General features: G+C 44.0%; 1 protein-coding gene across 1 annotated transcript in view; it reads right to left on the reverse strand.

The window, feature by feature from the left end:
• Nucleotides 1–2527: 2527 nt before the first annotated feature.
• CCDC40 (coiled-coil domain containing 40) overlaps nucleotides 2528–19165 on the reverse strand; it is a 45364-nt gene continuing 28726 nt past the window's right edge. The window contains exons 14-21 of the mRNA XM_054977325.1: nucleotides 16594–16839; nucleotides 15026–15239; nucleotides 13740–13909; nucleotides 13390–13481; nucleotides 10811–10931; nucleotides 8567–8755; nucleotides 6758–6916; nucleotides 2528–2838 (exon numbers count right to left, since the gene is read on the reverse strand). Of these exons, the coding sequence (XP_054833300.1) occupies nucleotides 2590–2838; nucleotides 6758–6916; nucleotides 8567–8755; nucleotides 10811–10931; nucleotides 13390–13481; nucleotides 13740–13909; nucleotides 15026–15239; nucleotides 16594–16839 (1440 nt within the window). The 3' untranslated portion in view covers nucleotides 2528–2589. The remainder of the gene's footprint in view (nucleotides 2839–6757; nucleotides 6917–8566; nucleotides 8756–10810; nucleotides 10932–13389; nucleotides 13482–13739; nucleotides 13910–15025; nucleotides 15240–16593; nucleotides 16840–19165) is intronic.

Below are 19165 nucleotides of genomic sequence, written 5' to 3' on the forward strand. Positions count from 1 at the left end.
TGCTGCTTTGTCACTACTGGTTTGCATCTAAAGGACAAAGCAGGCTGCATGTGTGTTCTCAAAATAGGTATGTTTCCTATTAGAACCAGGGCTGTTTCATACAACACATGTTGTACTTGGCATGGTTTCCTGGGTACAAAGCACATCAATCTTAGGGCCAAGCTAGAAGTGACAAATTACCCTTGAATGGCAAGTGTACAGGCTCACGTGTATTCCTCCCTGTTCACTTGCGCTCCACTTGCGCTCCACTCGATCACGTAGAGTGGAGCGCAAGTGCACAGGGAGGAATACATATACGTGAGTCTGTTCACATCAGTCTTAGGGTACCTGCATATATAAATCATGGATTTCCCTTTTCAAAGTGCAAGCAAGTTTCATCTCAAGTCTGGATAAGTACTCCTAGGCATGCTGAACAGGAAGGCAGAGTGCTGATAAGGCAAAGTGCTAAATTGAATTCTGCTGTTAGGACCACATACCGAGATATCTTAAATCCACACAGGAGAACCTTCTTCAAACCATGATAAACTGGTTGCAACAGAGAACGTTATGTCCAAAATCTGTCTATGCCTGGGAGCAATGGAGTCTTACACCGGAAAATCTTTTGTAGAGACAGGTTAGACATCTTACTCTCAAAAAATTCAGTGAACTGAATTGTTAAACTAGAGGAAGGGCAAGAAGCTGCTCACCAGTCCTCCATCATGCCAGCTCAGCAGATTCTGTCCCTCCTCCCCGAGGAACATTTACATGGAATTGCCATTTGTATTGAATTTTTATTCCTGTGAGATGTTTTATAAGCCAATTGTTGGTGAAAAGTAGGATAAAAAAATCTAACAAATAAGCACGGTTGCCAACTTCCAGGTGGTAGCTGGAAATCTCACAATTACAACTTATCTCCAAGCCACAGCAAAAAGTTCCCTTGAAGAAAATGGCTGCTTTGGAAGTTGGACTCTATGGCATTATACCCTGCTGAGGTTCCTCCCCTCCCCAAGCCCCACCCTCTCCAGTCTCCACCCCCCCCCAAATTTCCAGGAATTTACCAATCTGGAGCTGGCAACCCAAATAAGTACATAAATAGCAAGGATTATGCATTTCAGCAAAACTTTTTCACTTGTCTAGTATCAAAGTCATTATTCCAAAACTGATCTTGCTGGTGCGATGTAATTAGCTGTTTTTACACAAATTATTTGCCCCAGTTTCAATGCAGTTGTAAAGCAGTTTTTCCCCCTGCTTCCCCAAAGCATGGGGTGTATTCATGTATATCCTGGGTTTTCCTTGCCTTTCTTCCAATACTTCCCAAATTTGCTTTCCTACAAAGGTTTGAGAGTGATCACAGTAAAGCCTAAGTGGGAAAGTCCAGGTTTTCTTGGTTCTGTCAATATTGGCAAGGCAGTTCCCCTACTAGGGTTGCCACGTTCCCTTACCCTCCTGGCAGGAGGGGTGGGTACCTGGTACTTACCTAGGGGCAACCTCCTCACGGGTTCCCAGCAGGTGCGATGACATCACTTCTGGAAGTGACGTCATCGTGCCCGGCAGTGGGCATGCTCCTGCCCTTTACAGGGGCCCCTTTGAAGAGCAGGAGTATGCCCGCCACTGGGTGTGACAATATCACTTAAGGAAGTGATATCGTTGCAGCCAGTGGGAGCATGCCCGCTGTGTACTGTCCCAGGAAGTTTATCGCCTCTTGGGCCTGTTCCCCAGGCCTTGTCTCCCCACTGGCTAGGTGATCTCACGTCATGCTCTTGTAATTGTACTTTGGAATATAGTCATACCAATATTGGCCTACTTAAAACCGAAAGTGCCTTGCTTGCTAATGCTGATTTCGCAGAACAAGTAACCAGCCTGTTATCTCTGAAAATATGCTTCACTGACCTTGCAGCTGCAACCAGAAATGTAACCGTTTCACAGGGGAGAAAGAGGCTTTGATTTCTATGTAATCTTCTGCCTTTTGCTGTCTAGACTAAGCTATTGTGTTCTCACGTCACTTCTTAGATTTTCGCGCCTAAATGCAATCCTTATATCAATAGTACCTTTGCCTATAAAATCATTCCTGCCAACTTTCCTATCTATAGATGTACCCATGAACTTAATGGCTCTCTAAATAAAAGTCATTCAACCAATGCACTGGAGTGCTTGCTGTGAGGGGCTTGGGGATCTATCTGCCATGGACTGCTGTCCCTAGAACTGACACCTGCCCCCACCAGGGGACCTGGCAGCCCGAACTGCAGCACCTATTTTCTACCCCTGCCACCAGGGGGCTTTTTGGTTTTTTAATTGGCAATTAGATATTATTATATTGATACAATGCTGCATATATGGGTTCTCTTTTTCTTTTTTAAATTAAAGCCCCTTTCACTGTTGAGCTATAATGGGAGGAGGTTCTTAGAAGCTTGCTCGAAGGACTTGAAAATTCAACACTGATCCACTTCTATTCAGATCTGCTGGACCCTGTCCAGGGCCACAACTTGCGTTTTTCTGTCTTGTTATGCCATCCCACTTATGGAACAATAGTCTTGCAGTTATTCTCAAATGTATTTTTATTCGCAACATTTTCAAAATGAAAAAGTTTCAATTCTGGTTCGCTGCCCTCTGCTACACTGCTGTTTGTGTACCCATCCGGGAATGCAGAACTTGACTGAGTCTCTGCAACAACTTGTGATGCTGGGGATACTCCTGCAGGATTTGATGGACGATGATGTTAATACCGTGCAGTCGGCTTTCCACCTTCTGCCGTTCGATCCGTATCATCAGCTCAGTGCGGCACATTGGATGGTACTTCCCTTCCTTCGCTAACTGCATGTGCTTCACACGTCCCTGATTGCCCACGGTATCTGAAAGGTTCTTAGAAGAACAACATTGAATATACTATTAGAGACAATAGTCCGTAGAGAAAAGCTACGAAGAACAATTATCGCCAAGGGATCTTTGCGTTTGGGTTGCCATCTAGAGATCTCCCAGAATTACAACTTATCTCCGGCCAACAGAGATCAGTTCCCCTGGAGAAAACAGCTGCTGTGGAGGGGTGGACTCTACGGCGTTATACCCTGCTGAGGTCCCTCCCCTACCCAAACTCTACCCTCCCAGGCTCCACCCCCAAATCTCCAGGTATTTCCCAAGATTGCATGGGTAACCCTATTTCAGGTGGAAGAAGTGGTTTAGCTAAATCCTATTCCATCTGACTGAAAGATCCACGTTCTCAGACCAGAACAGTAGCTGGTTTTTACTTGGTCCCCCAAACAAAGCGATGATAGAACATACACTGCTAGACAATTCAAACCCTCACACATACACAAAACCCACACTGATATTCGTACACCTGTAATCGGGCCAGTGTGCTTCAGTGGACTGAAGACTGGATCTAATAAGTTCTGGTTCAAATCTCTCTCAGGTAGCTCACAAAAATGGCCTCATGCAAGCAATGAGCAGATACTCTAACTTATTCCACAAACGGCTGTGAAGAAAAGCCCTTCAAACCTGGGAAGAAACGTCTCTTCCAATATTCATCACTTACATTCCTCCCAGCAATTTCTCCTTGCAGTTTCTTCAGTCAGGGTGGCGTACAGCATCAGACCATTACAGAGCACTTTCTATGACTGCCCTGGCACTCCGTGGTCCGGAAAAGGGCTTCAGAATGCCCCTCCTTGCCTCCTTTTAAAGTTGTGAAACCACTTTGCTTAGAAGAGCTTTTGATGGCCTGGTTCTGTTAGGCAGTTGTTGCATTTCTGTGTGTTGTTTTGTGAATATTACGTATTTTGCTCAGCCTTCCATCTTTCTGTGGTCGGTAAAATGAGTTCCCAGTTTCCTGGGGGTAAAGTGTAGATGACTGAGGAAGGCAATGGCAAACCACCCCGTAAAAAGTCTGCCAAGAAAACGTCGTGATGCGACATCCCCCATGGGTCAGCAATGACTCAGTGCTAGCACAGGGGGACTACCTTTACCTTTTTAAACGTACCTTACAGCATTTTTATTATGTATTACCTTTGGTCTTTTGGGAAAAGGTGGTTGTGATAAAGGTGGTTTGTGACAAACAGGGCACAGTCTCTTATTCCAGGACACCAAAATACTGGACAACACTTCCAACTACTTTGTCAGACTGCACAGGGAAGCCATTGAAATTCACAAGCATAAGCAAAACTTCAACAGGAAAGAAGAAACCTTAAGAATGAACAGAGCATGGTTTCCAGTTCTGAAAAACACCAGGCTAACAAAACACTCTATACCCGACAATAGCCCGGCAGAGAAGATTAGCACATCAAGCACCTATCCATATGCAAAAGAACCTCCTCAGGATACAGTGAAGCCTCCCGCCATTAGCATTCCACACCCTGGGAAACTCTTACAGGATGACACAGCTCAACCCCACCCCTCCTGAGTAGATACAAATGACCTGCCAACATCTTTTCCACACTGTGACACTGAGAGATCTCTGTCTTTTGGTGCTACACCTCTGAAGATGCCAGCCACAGCTGCTGGCGAAACGTCAGGAACTACAATGCCAAGACCACGGCGATACAGCCCGGAAAACCCACAACAACCATCGTGACAATAATGCATATAAGATCTGTAAATAACGCTCTAAAATGCTGTCAATTGTGTGCATAGTTCTTGACAGGGAGCAGAAAAGATAAGGAGGTTGGTTGGCAAGAGGGGAAAGTGTCTGTGTGAGAGAAGGAGTGGCTGGAGAGGGAGGAGTGAAATGTTCTGATTGGACTTGAAGGGATATTTATTGGGTGGGGCTGTGGGGAGAACGGAAGAACAGAACAGGGGGTTTAGATAAAGATCATCATAGGGCTAAGATAAACAGGTATGGATTTATAAAGTAAGATAGTTAGGAAAGGAAGATTTTGCTGATAACAACAACAACAACAACATTCGATTTATATACCACCCTTTAGGACAACTTAACACCCACTCAGAGCGGTTTACAAAGTATATTATTATTATCCCCTAAGATTAAGGTTAGGAAAGGTTATGTTTAAAGCTGTAAAATCTCCCTTGACTAATTTATATTTTTCCAGTACAGCGAGAGAACAGTTGAGAGAAGTACATTTGAGAGAAGTAATTGGATATGCTGAACTCTTGTGTGATTTTTAAAACAATTATTGTTTTTATCGGCTTTATTTTAAGAATATTGCGTCCTCAACTGTTCTGCACCTAAGTTTCAGGGGGTAACGCTCAATCTTGTCAGTTTTAATTACCAGAAAGGGGGTCTGAATGAGTCAGGATTCAGCGTGATCCTGGCAGCCGTGTGGTTTGCTGGTGTTGAGGGACGTGGGAAAACAGACTGCAATAAGGAGCTAAGAGGAAAAGGGATTACAGACCTGAAGTGATATTAAAAAGAGGGATACAAAAATTAAAGTGAGGGAAGGACCACATTATGCCATAGTGGTTTATAAATTTAAACAAATAAGAAAGATAAAGAAAATTGCATAGTGCTGAGTGTGACAGAAACAACGACCACAAGTTTGGCAATATTTTCTCTGTTTACAAGATCCAAGATTGCTTCAGTATGACCTTCTCAGCTCTGCCTCTGTGCTGTTATGGAATGCAAGGACGTTCAAGACATATCTGAAGTCAGTCAAGAAGTGAATGTTTCATTTTAAGTCTTACATGTTTCCTTATTGTATTGAATCTGGTATAAACGGTACCCGATCTAGGGCAGTCAAAAGTTGCCAGAGGAATGTTGGACACATCACTCCCTTAGGTACTATAAACCAGAGACATTATACCTTAATTGCACATGAACAGGCTTTGAAAAGAAAAAGAAAAATGTAATTGGACAGCTGAGCTGAAGTCACAAGCAGTGCAATGCTACGCAACCGGATGGCATTGCCGCAGCTGGAGCATTCCAGTCTCGTCTGGCTTCACATCAGATTGCTGTCCGCATATATGGATCTGTTGCAAAACGTTGCAGAAGATGAACGTGCTGCTGGACACATCTATCTCTTGCGTTCAGAATGCTCCGCAATCTGTTGTGCCTGAGAGCCAGTTCACTTGTTCCATCAACACAGATAAAGAAGTGCGAATGTGTACAAGTTTCCAGGCTCAGGCTCCATTGGCAGACTAACAGAATCCTGAAGATAGGAGCCATAGTTGCAAGGTACCTAGGAAGCTGGGCTGCTGACAAATCAGCCACCGCAAGTGGTGTTGTCCTGGCAACCACACAGCAGGGGGGGAGACCTATAGCTGCATTGCTATGGTAGCAGGAAAGCAACTCCTAGAGGCTTTGCTAGAGACGCTGCTAGAGGCTTTGCTGGCGAAAGGGGTGGAGACAGGAAGCTATGGAGTTTGCCTGCAGGTATTTAATAGCTAGCAAGTTAGGGTTGCGGAGGAAACCTGTGAGGTACTGCCCATCCTAGATATTCCTATAGAGGAAAAAGAACTGGGCGGAAAGTATCTTCTCTCTATAAACAAAGCTTTGGGAGAGCAGGGCAGTAGAGGTGCTTGTGGGAACATGAAACATGCCTGGGTAGATAGGTCCAGAGGGGTTAGCCATGTTAACCTTCAGTTGCAAAATAGTAAAGAGTCCACTAGCACCTTTAAGACTAACCAATTTTATTGTAGCATAAGCTTTCGAGAGCCACAGCTCTCTTTGTCAGATGCATGATCTTCGTCATCAAGTTAGTTAGTCTTAAAGGTGCCACTGGACTCTTTACTATTGGGTAGATAGGGTTATGGATCAGTAGAGGAATGTATAAATCAGCTCCCCCAAAAGCATAAGGAATGTGTATTTCAGAGAGGAGCCCAACTCTGTCTCTACCTGTAGTTTTTTTGCCTGCAGATGATCAATTTCCATTTCCAAGTCGTCATTTTCAGCATTCAAGCTCGAAACTTGTTTTTGCTTCTCCAGAAGAGCATTGCTGAGTTTTTTCTGAGAACCCTCGAGCTCAATTATGATGCGGTTGCAATCCGCGGCATTCTAAGGGAGAGTGAAAAAGAGACGCTGTGTACCTCAGGGCAAGTTAAGTTGGTCGGTGGTCACGTGACAGGAACACCCCTTCTCTTTCGAGCATGACTTCCTCCAAGTGCTCACGTGGGAAGTGCAGCACAAACACCAATATTTTAACATGCTGTAAGAGAGGGCTGAACAGACAGTCAAATAAAAACGTACACCATCACCTTCATAGCTAAATGTGTGCGTTTCCCCTTGGCACCATGCAGAAACATGTCAATATGAAGTGCTGCTTTCTTCAGCTCTGCCTTTTCTTAGCATATGTAAGCAATGAAGATCTAAGTGCTCCTATAGCAAGTGATAGAAGTGTACCATACAGAACTTAGCACATTCTGAAGAGCTTCTCCAAATGGCAGGGAGGAAAGGTTCAAATCATCCTTCCAAATATGGTGTGTTTTTACTAGGGGCGGGGGCTTGGAGATAGCGTCTGTTTTCAGATCCTACCTACTGTGGTCTTAACAAGGCTCTTCTCCAAATCAGATTATATTCCAGGCCAGCATGGTGTAGTGGTTAGCGTGTCAGACTAGGATCTTGGAGACACAGATTTGAATCCTCACTCTGCCATGGAAGCTTGCTGGGTATCACCGGGCAATTATTCTCTCTCGGCTTGAAGATAAAACGTAGAAGGAAGAGATCCATGTACACCACCCTGAGCTCCTTTAAGGATGGGTGGAATAAAAATGATAGACAGGTAAACTATGGGTTGGATCCTACAATCTTTCAGGGAAAAGTGCTGACAGATACATACGTTTCCCCCGTTTCCCTCCTAGAAGTCTTCTGACACCAGGAAAAGTTGATTCCTGGGGTCATGAGACCTGCATGGATGAATAACACATGAAACAGAAGGATGTAGCAAAGAGGGGGTAAAAATAGGCCAATCAAAGTTGAGGGGGAGGGGACCTTGCCATTTCTTAAAAGTCGGAATATCGGTATAGCGCAAAATTAACTTTTTTTTAAAAAAAGGGAAGTGACGTGCACCGTCAACACTGACGACGGAGGAGGGAACCGCCCACTATAACGCTTTACTCAGTAGCAATGTGGAGAAATGATTGCACCACGAAGACGCACTGAGAGGGTGAATGTGATGATTCACAGCATGGTAGCAGAATGAACCCAACTGCCATGACTGCGCAAGATAAGCGGATGGTGAGTGCGTGTGGATTTGGCCACACTTTCTGCCTCTTCTATCAATGCAACTTCAAATCAAGCGATCCAACCCAGATTTGTCTTTTGTGATGCTAACAACACTGAAGGAGAACGAGTTCAGCTGCTCCTCATATTCCAGTCAGGTCAGGGCAAGCAGCACCATCAGAGAAACAGCAGCCCGCAGCAGCAACCTGGACATATGTCAGTATTTGTCCAAATAAAAATATAGGACATTGGAAGGTTAGTGCTTCTTTGATGAGGCACTAACTTTCACACCGGGAAGCTTGGAAGCGGAGCTCCGTGCAAAATGCTAGTTCGGTTGTAAACTGAACCAGTTCTTTGCAAACTGAACCAGGGACACTGTGTGAAAACAGATGGGCCAGACATCTTTAGTTATCAGATCTGGTATGTGTCCTGTGCAAGTTCCTTATTGCCTTATTAAATTATTAATGTATTTGTATACAAGCATACCTTCTGGGTCTCTCTGATTTTTTTCTTCATCTCCTGCTTCTTGTAATAGAAGTCGCCTTTTGTGAGCACTTGTTTATTACTCCTGTTCTGGTTCTCACCGCGAATCACAATGGTCTCTCGGCGGGCAACAGCTGCCTCCATATCTCGAATCATCTTCTCCTGCTGCTTTTTCAGCTGGTCATACCTCACCTACAATAAACAAAGGCAAAAATACACCTAGAAGACGGATGATGTACTTTTGTACATTACATTTTAGCTATGCCAAAGCTTGACTCGGTATGATTCTGTGGTTCTGAGAACGTGACTTCTGTTACGGAGTTACTCTTGCACATTGGGAGTTCTTATTTAAAATAGGCACATGAAAGCCACAAGTCTCTTTGGCTGTTTTCAAGCACACCTTAACCACTCAGCTACAAGGCTGTGTGATCAGTCTCTCCAATGATCCAGGTACCAGTTTTCTGAAGTTTGAGTCAGAAGGTTGTTTATTCCAGGTCTTGAAAACTTTGTATTCCAGCCAACAACCACTCAATATTGTCCAAAGTTAAGCTAAACTTCAATAAGAACTTTATTGAGATCACTCTAGTTATTCTTGAACAGATTAAATAATCAAAGATCATAATTATACAGAAAACACTAGCATATATAGGTAAGAGAATAAATAAAAAAGCATACATGTCATCCATTCTCCTACCTAGCCTGAATTTAAAGATAAAACGTAGTTCCGAGCCCGTTCAGAAAAGATATCCAGAATCCAGATTTGAGAGATTTGGGGGTAGGGCCAGGGGTGTGTGATGTGTCTAACTTAGGGCCAAACTAAACATAACAGCATCCTTGTGGCCACCATGAAGATGCGGTCACCACTTTAAAGTATTTTTATAAAGCTGTATGGACCCAATCTTGAACTGGCCCATGTCCCAGAAGTCTTATTCCACCCCACTTCCGGTGTGCCTTCTCAAGTGGGGGAGACAAGAGTTCTGGGTTGCAGACCCGATCAGGATCGGACCCTTGTGGCATTTTAAAATGACTTTAAAATGGCAATGGCATCCTCATAAGGGCCACAAGGATGCCGCAGACACAATTACATGCACCTCACGTGACTTTATTAAACCGTCGAATTCATTTTCTCTAAAGGTGTAATATGTTAGATACCTCTAAGCATCCCAAAAAATAATTGTTGCCAACGCCGCTCCATTTGTTTTGTGATTTATTATGGGCATAAAGCCATTTATTCATAAATTATTCTTCCAAAGGCTGGAAACTGTTAAATTAGCTAGAAGGGCGGAAAAATGCATGTTTGCAGATTTTACACAAGAATCTAAACGCACACTCTCAGGCCTACTGTGTCAAAACATCCTAAACAGTGATTTAAAGTCAAAATCTGCAACAGTTCTATATTCATTTGTATGTTCTGGAATACACTTTGGAAACTGCTGCAAAATTTGACAATCTTTATGGAATTGCTGCAGATTCCTGAGAGTGGCTACAGGATGTCAGCTGCCACAAGCTAACCCTCTTTGAAATGATAATGATGATGATGATGATGATCATCATCATCATCAATTTATATACTGCCAAAGTATGTAATTATTATCCCCACAGCAAAACACCCTGTGAGGTGGGTGGGGCTGAGAGAACTCCTAGAAGCGGTGACTGACCCAAGGCCACCCATGTGGCTTCAAGTGAAGGAACGGGGAATCAAACCTGGTTCTCCAGATAAGAGTCCCGCGCTCTTAACCACTACACCAAACTGGCTCTCACGATGTGCAAGTGCCTCTCTTCCTTTAATATTATGGCTAACAATAGCTCCTTTATACTGGCACTAACAGTTGCCTTCCAGCTTGCCTCTCCTTTCTTGATAGATTTCTATATAAAAGTTAAGATAAAGTCAGCAGCCAGAATTATATTCATTTGACACACTTGAAATTAATTTTAATTTTAATATCCTAGTTGCAGAAGCTGAGTCTCTGCCCTCAGAAACTGCTTATCATCATTGCTTATCTGGGAACCGTTTGGCATGGAATACACAGAGCGCACACATACCGGCAAAACTTCTCTCCTATACTCTTCGCTGCATTAGATATATCGACGGAACAAACAGGAGGATTAGCAGCAGAGTACAGAATAGATAGGCTGCTTATGCTGAAGAGCTCTCTGACTCAGTTTCTTAAAGTGACATTCTGACTGTTTTTTGATGCATTTGTCAGGTTACATAATGACCAGCTGGTCTGATTCGGTCCACTTCACCTGCATCCTGTGAATTTCAGACTTCATGGCCTGGATCTCACCCAGCCCACTCTCAGAGTCCACAGCAGCACGCATCTCTTTGGCGATCTGTATCTTCTTCTCCCATTGCATCATCTGACACCTTCAAGGACAGCAAGGGAGGTGAAACTTTTATACAAAACAGGGAAGGGTTTTTCTCCACTTCAACCTGCCTATATTGCAGCACCCGGCTTATGGAAGGTCTGATGTGGTTAGGATGGATCCCATCCTGCTGGCTTTCCACAAACTATGCAAAACTGAATTATTCAGGATGGCTTGTCTGCACAGGTAGGAAGGCTGTACTGTAAGGAAACGGTTCAGAGAGATGCTTTCGTAAAGAGACAGGTACAGTGGGCTATACTACTGTGAACTGTATGCACATGTCAGGTCCACTTGGCTATTAGATATTTGATATCTATCTGTCTATCTATCCATCCATCCATCCATCTACCCATACCTCTGTCCATTTTCTGAATTAGCAGAAATATCTGTTAAATCATCATTATTTTGGTGATATTCTAAAAGCTGGTGTACAGCTGGGCAATGCCTAATTCAGGCCTGTATCCAGGGTCCATTTCGTAGAAAAAGAGCTGGAGGAACTCGTTAGCATAACTCATTAGCATAACTCATCAGCATATGCCACGCCTCTTGCCATCATCGGAAGTGTGTCATTAGCATAACTGATTTGCATATGCCACACCCCCTGACATCACCTATCCTGGCTGTTTTGCACCCAATCCTGGCCATTCAGGGCCGAAATTGGGCCCAAAATGGCAAAAAGGGGCTGAAAATGGCTGAAAAGGGGCCCAAAATGGTCAGGATCAGGCCGCTGCTGAGTGGGAGAGTGATCCACCACCCATCAGAGACCTGATCAGGGTCGTTTCGGTCTCAATCCAGGCCGAAACGGGCCCAAAATGGCCAAGAGTCAGGTGGGCGGGGCCACCTGTCATGTGACCTCTTTGGGGAACTGCCAGAACTGCGTTCCGGCACATTCCCCCTCGAAATAAGCCCTGCCTGTATCCAAACACATAGTTTTGCAGATTACAGCCACTTAAATTTCCATCTCCTACTGCATCCCATGCAGCTACCCCTCCCCATTTTGCTCCTGGGAGGGGAATAGGGATCTGTCATATAGAGAGGAATCCGTGAAAATTGCCATCCGCTCTGAAGAAAATGTAAGCGACTCCACAGGGTTGTTGTGAAGATAAAATGGAGGAGAGGGGAACAGCGTAAGCTACTTCATCTCCCTGTTGTGCTGTAAGTATGCTCCTGTTGTAGAGTTGCCAACTCTTGGAATTACAACTGATCTCCAGGTGACAGAGATCAGTTCCTCTGGAGAAAATGGCTGCTCTGGAGGGTGGACTCTATGCCATTATCCCATTCTGAAGCCCCTCCCCTCCACAAACCCCACCCTCTTCAGGCTCCACCCCCCAAATCTCCAGGAATTTCCCAACCCAGTGAGGCAACCCTATCCTACTGGGTAGCTTCTTCATCATTTATCATGTCATATTCTATTGCTTGTGCTTCAGCATTGCATCAGCTCTGAATTGGATCTCTTCTTGTTTTCAAATGTCTGCAATCCATACCTCGTTGCATTGTTTATCGAATGTCTCAAGCACTGATCTCATGGACCGACCCTGCGTAATCTGCCTTGAGTCTCAATGAGAAAGGCAGACTACGAATAATGTAAATAAAATGTAAATAAATAAAAGCTCTGACTTTTTTAAAAAAGGCATAGGCATGGCCGGGGAGAGAAGGTGCATCACTCCGAATGTCATTAGCCAACAGGAGCTTGGAACACCTATGCCAACTGCATTCCACATGACATTTGCAACAGGCCGACTTTTTGAGGGAAAAGGGACTTGCGGTTTCCTATCCACAAAACTCTTATAGTTTGAGAAACAGGAGAATGTGTTCTCTCCACAACAAACTTTTAGTACATGTGGATCCCATGCAATCACTGAGCATAAATGCTCCATTATTGCATTGAAAAGCATCATGTGGAAAGGCCACATTAAATGGTGAATGAATTTCCAGTCTGTTATTTTAGATGCAGGAGCCCCGTGGCGCAGAGTGGTAAGCTGCAGTACTGCAGCCCAAGCTCCGTTCACGACCTGAGTTCGATCCTGGCGGAAGCCGGGTTCAAATAGCCGGCTCAAGGTTGACTCAGCCTTCCATCTTTCCGAGGCTGGTAAAATGAGTATCCCGTTTCCTCGGGGTAAAGTGTAGATGACTGGGGAAGGCAATGGCAAACCACCCCGTAACAAAAAGTCTGCCAAGAAAACGTTGTGATGTGATGTTCCTCATGGGTCAGTAATGACTTGGTGTTTGTACAGGGGACTACCTTTATCTTTTTTAAAATTTTAGATGCAGAGGTTGCTCTCAGTTCCATTTTGATCTGTGCAGCCCTTGATTATAGTTTGATTGACCCTGCTGACTCCTCCTCTTCCTTCCCAAAAGGAAAAACATGCTCACACGACAAGCTTGTAGAACTGCCATCACTACAATGGAAAAGGCTAACTGTTGTGCTACATTAAAAAAAACAGAGATCTAGGACTCACTCTGTCTCCACTAAGCTGTTGATGAGCCTCTCTTTTTCCTCAAGGAGTTGGTCCAACTTCTCTTGTAATTCAATTGATTCCCTCTCAGCTCCCTAGAAACAGAGACATGGAGGTAGCTATTGTTTCTTTATGTACCTGGGAAAAAATGGGCAATGAAAGAGAACCCACTATCCCAAATCAGACTGTCTTTTGGAGGACACGGTAGGTCCTGCTCCTACCAGCAACAAAAGAGTGACACAATATGGTAGGTGGGCCAGGGCAGCCTGGATGGGCGGTACAAGGGCACTGCCATGCACCACTGATGCTCCACCTATGGATACGCGGGGCTACGTCTGGGGAACAGGGCATACCTTGAGAGTGCGAACAAACTCATTCTCCATAATAGTGTTGCCCTGCTGCAACTCCTCGGAGCTTGCACTGTTCTTATTGATCAACATATGTAGTTTCTCCAAATCATTGGCCATGTTCTTCATGTGACGCTCAATGTCTTTGAGTTCATTTTTATCCTGCTGGATTTCATCTGAAAGAGAAAAAGCAGAGTTATGATCTAAGATATGAATGAGGCCTACGTGGCTGGTTTGAATGCGGCTGTGAACAGACAGGAGAGAAAAGGGGAAGTGCAGCATGAATATAGACAGTTCTGCAAGCTGTTCATATTGCTAAGTCTGCTGTTCTCAAAGATGCTTTATCTCAGGGCCAAACTACACGTTACAACAGTCTGCCATTAGGACTTGCAGCTACATTGCTGCTGTGAGTTCTCAGGGGGAATTCCATTCAAAAGCACTCTGGGAATTAACAATAGCAACAACAGGGTGCTTCTATACCATTCTTCTAGACAGATTAGTGCCTACTCAGAGCACTGGACTAAGTCAGTGTTATCATTCCCACAATACAGCTGTTAAGCTGTGGTTGAGAGGAGCAGCTTATCCAAGGCCACCTGCGAAGCTCACGGCAGTAGTGGGATTCGAACCAGCAGAGGGCTGACTCACAGCTCTACCACTTAACCACTATGCTAAAAGCACTATGGGAGTAATTCAGATGAGGACCGTAGTGTGTGTGGGAACTATGCCATTTTTCCAAGGTGAAATAGTACTGGGGAGTACTATTCCACCCCCACCCCCATAGGGGGAGATTCAGGATCATTGAATGCAAGCACATGCATTGAAAAATTCCAAATTCACATTATGCAGACAGCAAACCAAGTTTCTGCATTCAGAATCTTTTCCAATTTTGCTGTGAAATTTGTGATTTTAGGGAGTCAACGGCAGCGTGCAATAATTACCCAACTTAATGGACCAGCAGCTCTGCAGGATCTTGGCTCTGAGGTTATGACCTTGAGTCAATAGCCTAAAGGTCACATAGGACTGCCCCTGAGAAGCGAGCAAGCACTTCGAGATGTCGGGAGCAACTACGCCCCTTTACCCCAAATTTTATCTCACACTTTATAAACTTGAAAAAGTTTTTACCGGTTGATTTTCCCATCACCGTGATACGGGAGATACTTTCCTCCCGTTATCAACGTGACTTCTGAATTCAAGACACTGGTTTACAGTCACAGATAGGAGAGATTCATCGTTCAAGCACACAAAATGATCATCTACTCAAAGCTCAAAGATCTTATCAATAGGCCCCTTACTCTCTATGCGCACTTTCTTTTGTTCCTTGATTGTGATCTCTTTCTTCAACATATCCAGGGACGCCAGCTGCTCTTCTCGCTCTTTACTCAGCTTCACTAACTCCCTCTGCTGGTTCAGCCAAAACCTCTGTCTTTTCACTATATCTGAGTCCGTTTCATCTATCTGCTTGCTCAGTTTCTTGATTTCAAGTTCCAGAGGCCCCAGCTCTTGTCCCTGGAATGAGGAATAATGGTTTGTTGTTGATGTTATTGTTATTAGCAGTTTTGCATGTCCGCACTATGGGTAGCCCTTGCCAGTCTGTAAGAGTGTAATAAAACAGAAGTCCAGATACATCTTAAAGACCTTAAAGACTATCAAAATTAATTCCAGCATAAGCTTTCACGAGTCAGAGATCACTTCATGAGATGTACTCCTCACTTCCGATGGAGATCAGCTGATCTTTGTCGCCTTGGTTAAGAACTTAGGGTTTCTACTGGACTCAACATTACTGCTGGAGAAGCAAGTTAATGCAGCTGTAAAAATGTTTTCTTCCAACTTTGTCAAGCCTAGAAGACAGCCCTTTACCTTGACTCAGCCAATCTAGCTACCAGGATCCATGCCACAGCAACAATGAATCAACTACTGTAATGCACTCTACATGGGTCTGCCCTTGAAGACTCCAATTGGATACATGGAGACTCCAATTGATACAGAATGCCACAGCTCAGTTATTATCTGGGGCTAGACAAAGGATGCATATTAAACCCACTTTGCAGAGACTCCATAAGTCAACTGGGACAATTAAAGGTACTGACTATTGCATACAAAGCCCTGCACGGCTTTGGCCCCTCATATCTGCAGGACCACCTCTTGTCCTATGCTCCACTATGACAGCTTCACTCATCTGTTCAGGGCCTTCTGCTGGTGCCACCTTGCAAAGGGGCAAGATCAACAACAGCCCGTACATGCGTTCTCTCTGCTGTGGCCCCCACCTTGTCAAATGGCCTACCTGAGGAGGTCAGGAGGGATCCTATTCTGTAAACTATGTAAAATGGAGTTGTTCAGAAGGCCTTTTCTATAAAGGTAATAGGGCTATACTGTAACAGAATGGTTCAGGAGGGTATTTTATAAAGGAAAAGGAATGGTGGACTATGCCACTGGATACAGGATGTATTATCTGATTGCTGCATGTATTATCCAAGTAGTCACTGCATTATTTTCTATTGATGTAAAAAAAAAATCTGCATTCTATCTGCAGAGGCCGTACCATATTCATTGTATCTGCTTTCTCTGTGTCATCTACTCTGAGGCTGATTCCGCACACGTTGGATAATGCAATTTCAATGCACTTTATCAATCGTTTGAGGTGGATTTTTTGTTCCGCACAGAAAAAAATCCATTCAAGATGATCTATAAAGAGGATTGGAAGTGCATTATCCAACGTGTGAAGAATCACTCTGAGTCTCAGTGAGAAAGGCAGACTATAAATATAGCAAACAAATAAATTTAACGCCAGAAATTAGATTGCAGAGTTTAGTGACCAGCATGATCAGAGTTTGAAAACCTGAGAAAACCACAGGAAACTGACCCCCAGCTGGGAAATCATCGTTTCCAATTTCTTGTTGTGCAGGTTGATTATTCCTTGTTTGCGCCCAATCAGGAGGTTGTGCCTGGCGATCTCGGACTCGCTGTGGTTGATCTGCCCATTCATGTCATCCATCTCCTTGTTCAGCTCGGCAAGATTCTTCTGAAGCCGATTCAGTCTGCAGTTGGTGTTTGTGAGATCCAGTGAAGTTTGAGCTGTATCATTCTCTATTTTGGTGAACTGCATATCCTAGGAAAACCGAGAAAAAGAAGGGAGGGGAAAAGCCACATCATTTTCTGCAAGTCTAGAGTTTAGCAGATATTATTTACTGGGTCCCATTATCATCCATTATCAAAAAAAGATACAAAGCTTCTGAAAATCTCTCTCCTTCTAGTTTAGGACTTCCTCATTGTTTGAAAAGTCATACATATCCACTTCCATAATCCTTGCAATAGTAGCCAATATGAATCACGTACGGCGAGTATAATTTGTGAGATTTCCATCTGATTCAGAAGACTGGCGCAGACGAAGAGTGTTCCCCCCCCATGCCAAAATGAACCCCTCCCCAACTATTTTTAGGCCCACTGGGGAAAAGTCTGCCGCTCACTCTATCTTCTCTCTTGAAGATAATAAACAACTTGGGGAGGGGGAGGTCACACACTTGTACAAGGCTGCATCTATATGGAGATGATTCTATATCGTGGATTCATTGCAACTGTGAATGCAGAGCTGGAAGCAACAAAGCGCCCATATGGTAATTTGCCATTCTTTACTCTCCATCACTTTATGCTTGCTATTCCCCTCCCTAGCAGCCAGAGGGGTTCTGCTGGTAGGTTTTTTTTGGTTTTAAAAATGGATAGTGGGTATATCACTGTAGTGTTATAGTGATATACCAACAAACCATTTTTTTAAAAGCCAGCCAAAAAAAAGCGCCCCCTGGTGGCAGAGGGGGTAAATGGCAGCCATGAGAGAGAATGGTTCCACCTGTGGGAGAGGAGGTTTAGACATCTATGCCTGCCTATCCACATGTGGGCTAACCTACTGTGATGCCGATGTTTCCAGAAAGATTGGATCAAAGCAGGTTCTGGAAACATTGCAGCAAACCAGGTGAAACCGTGGGAGGCAATGAAAGGGGAACGGGAGGAGGAGGAGGAAGGTGTCAGGTGAATGCCTCATAAAATCCAATTCCAGGTTAAGAGCTGAGACAGAGCTAATCCACTAAGTGGAAGCAGCCTGAATTTGCAGCTGCAAAAACAGCACGCTTTCCCTATCTGTTGTAAGTGGAAATTGGATACTGAACTAGAAGGATCATTGACCTGACCCAGTATAGCAAAATCAGTATAATGTGGGGAAGTGGAACTTGCAGGATAGTCTGTTGTTGTTGGACTACAGAAAGCACAACACGAGCTCTCCAAGTAAGCCATTCTTGCCAATGTTATCTCAATATAATGTAAACAGTAAACAACAGTACAGGCCCGTCAGAGAGTGAAAGCGATGCGCCTGAACTCAAATACTGTGATGGTTCTTTCTCTGTGCTCCTGAGGAAGCTGAGACACATATGTGTCCACGCGAAACAAATATTCAAGCTGGCCGTTTGTAGGGCCAAAGGGACTTAATATATTCTTGTGACGCAGAGAAAGCTGGAGGAACACTATTATCTGTCACCCAGTACCTTTGGAATTTACAAACTATGACGGGACCATATTTATCTCTGAGGCGTGGAGAAAGCCGGAAGATACTGTAATTTGCTAACCAACTTTTGGGAATTATCTACCCAGTTACTACAGAAAACAGACCAGAACTATTGGTTTATGTAAAACAGACCAGAACTAGATTGAATTGAGTATATTGGTTATGTGTTGTGTTTAGACCAGAACTATCAGTTCATGTAAAACAGACTAGAACCACATTGAATTGAGTATGTTGGTTTATGTGTTAGATTACAAATTGGAATTCTACATCATTGTTTTTGTATATATCGCAAAGCTGTACTGTTGTTTACTGTTTACATTATATTGAGATAACATTGGCAAGAATTGCTCACTTGGAGAGCTCGTGTTTTACTTTCTGTATCTATTTTGCTCTCTCCTTAAGAGCCTCTCGTCTAGTTGCTGTTGTTGGACTACAACCAAAGTTTCAGTACTGCAGCTTGTGCTCCCTGACTGGCTGTCCTGAATTTAAAAAACAAACAAGTAACAGGAAGCAAAAAATGTCTGCAACAGTCATGATTCTTGGCACATCCTGCTGAATGACCTTTTCTTGACCAGTCCCAACTCTAGCTTCCTCTAATCAGGCTCTCTTCTAGTCATTTGTCTTCCTGCCCCTTTGAAATTTTGCATTGTTTGGGGCATAACTTCCCCTTATCTACGGAAGTCTTGTGCAAGTTCCTAGGTTCGTTTTTAAGTCTGGCTACTGGTTTCACCTTTCCAGTTAGTGATTACAGGTTGTCTCTGGACTCCTAGTATCTTACAAAACTTGGGTTCTGGTCACTTACACTTGTTCTTTGACTTCCAGAGAGCATTGGACTCCTGGGCTGCCCACCCCTGCTTGGGAAATTCCTGGAGAATTTGGGGGT

This window comes from Eublepharis macularius, chromosome 4 (assembly GCF_028583425.1).
Source record: "Eublepharis macularius isolate TG4126 chromosome 4, MPM_Emac_v1.0, whole genome shotgun sequence".
NCBI lineage: Eukaryota > Metazoa > Chordata > Lepidosauria > Squamata > Eublepharidae > Eublepharis > Eublepharis macularius.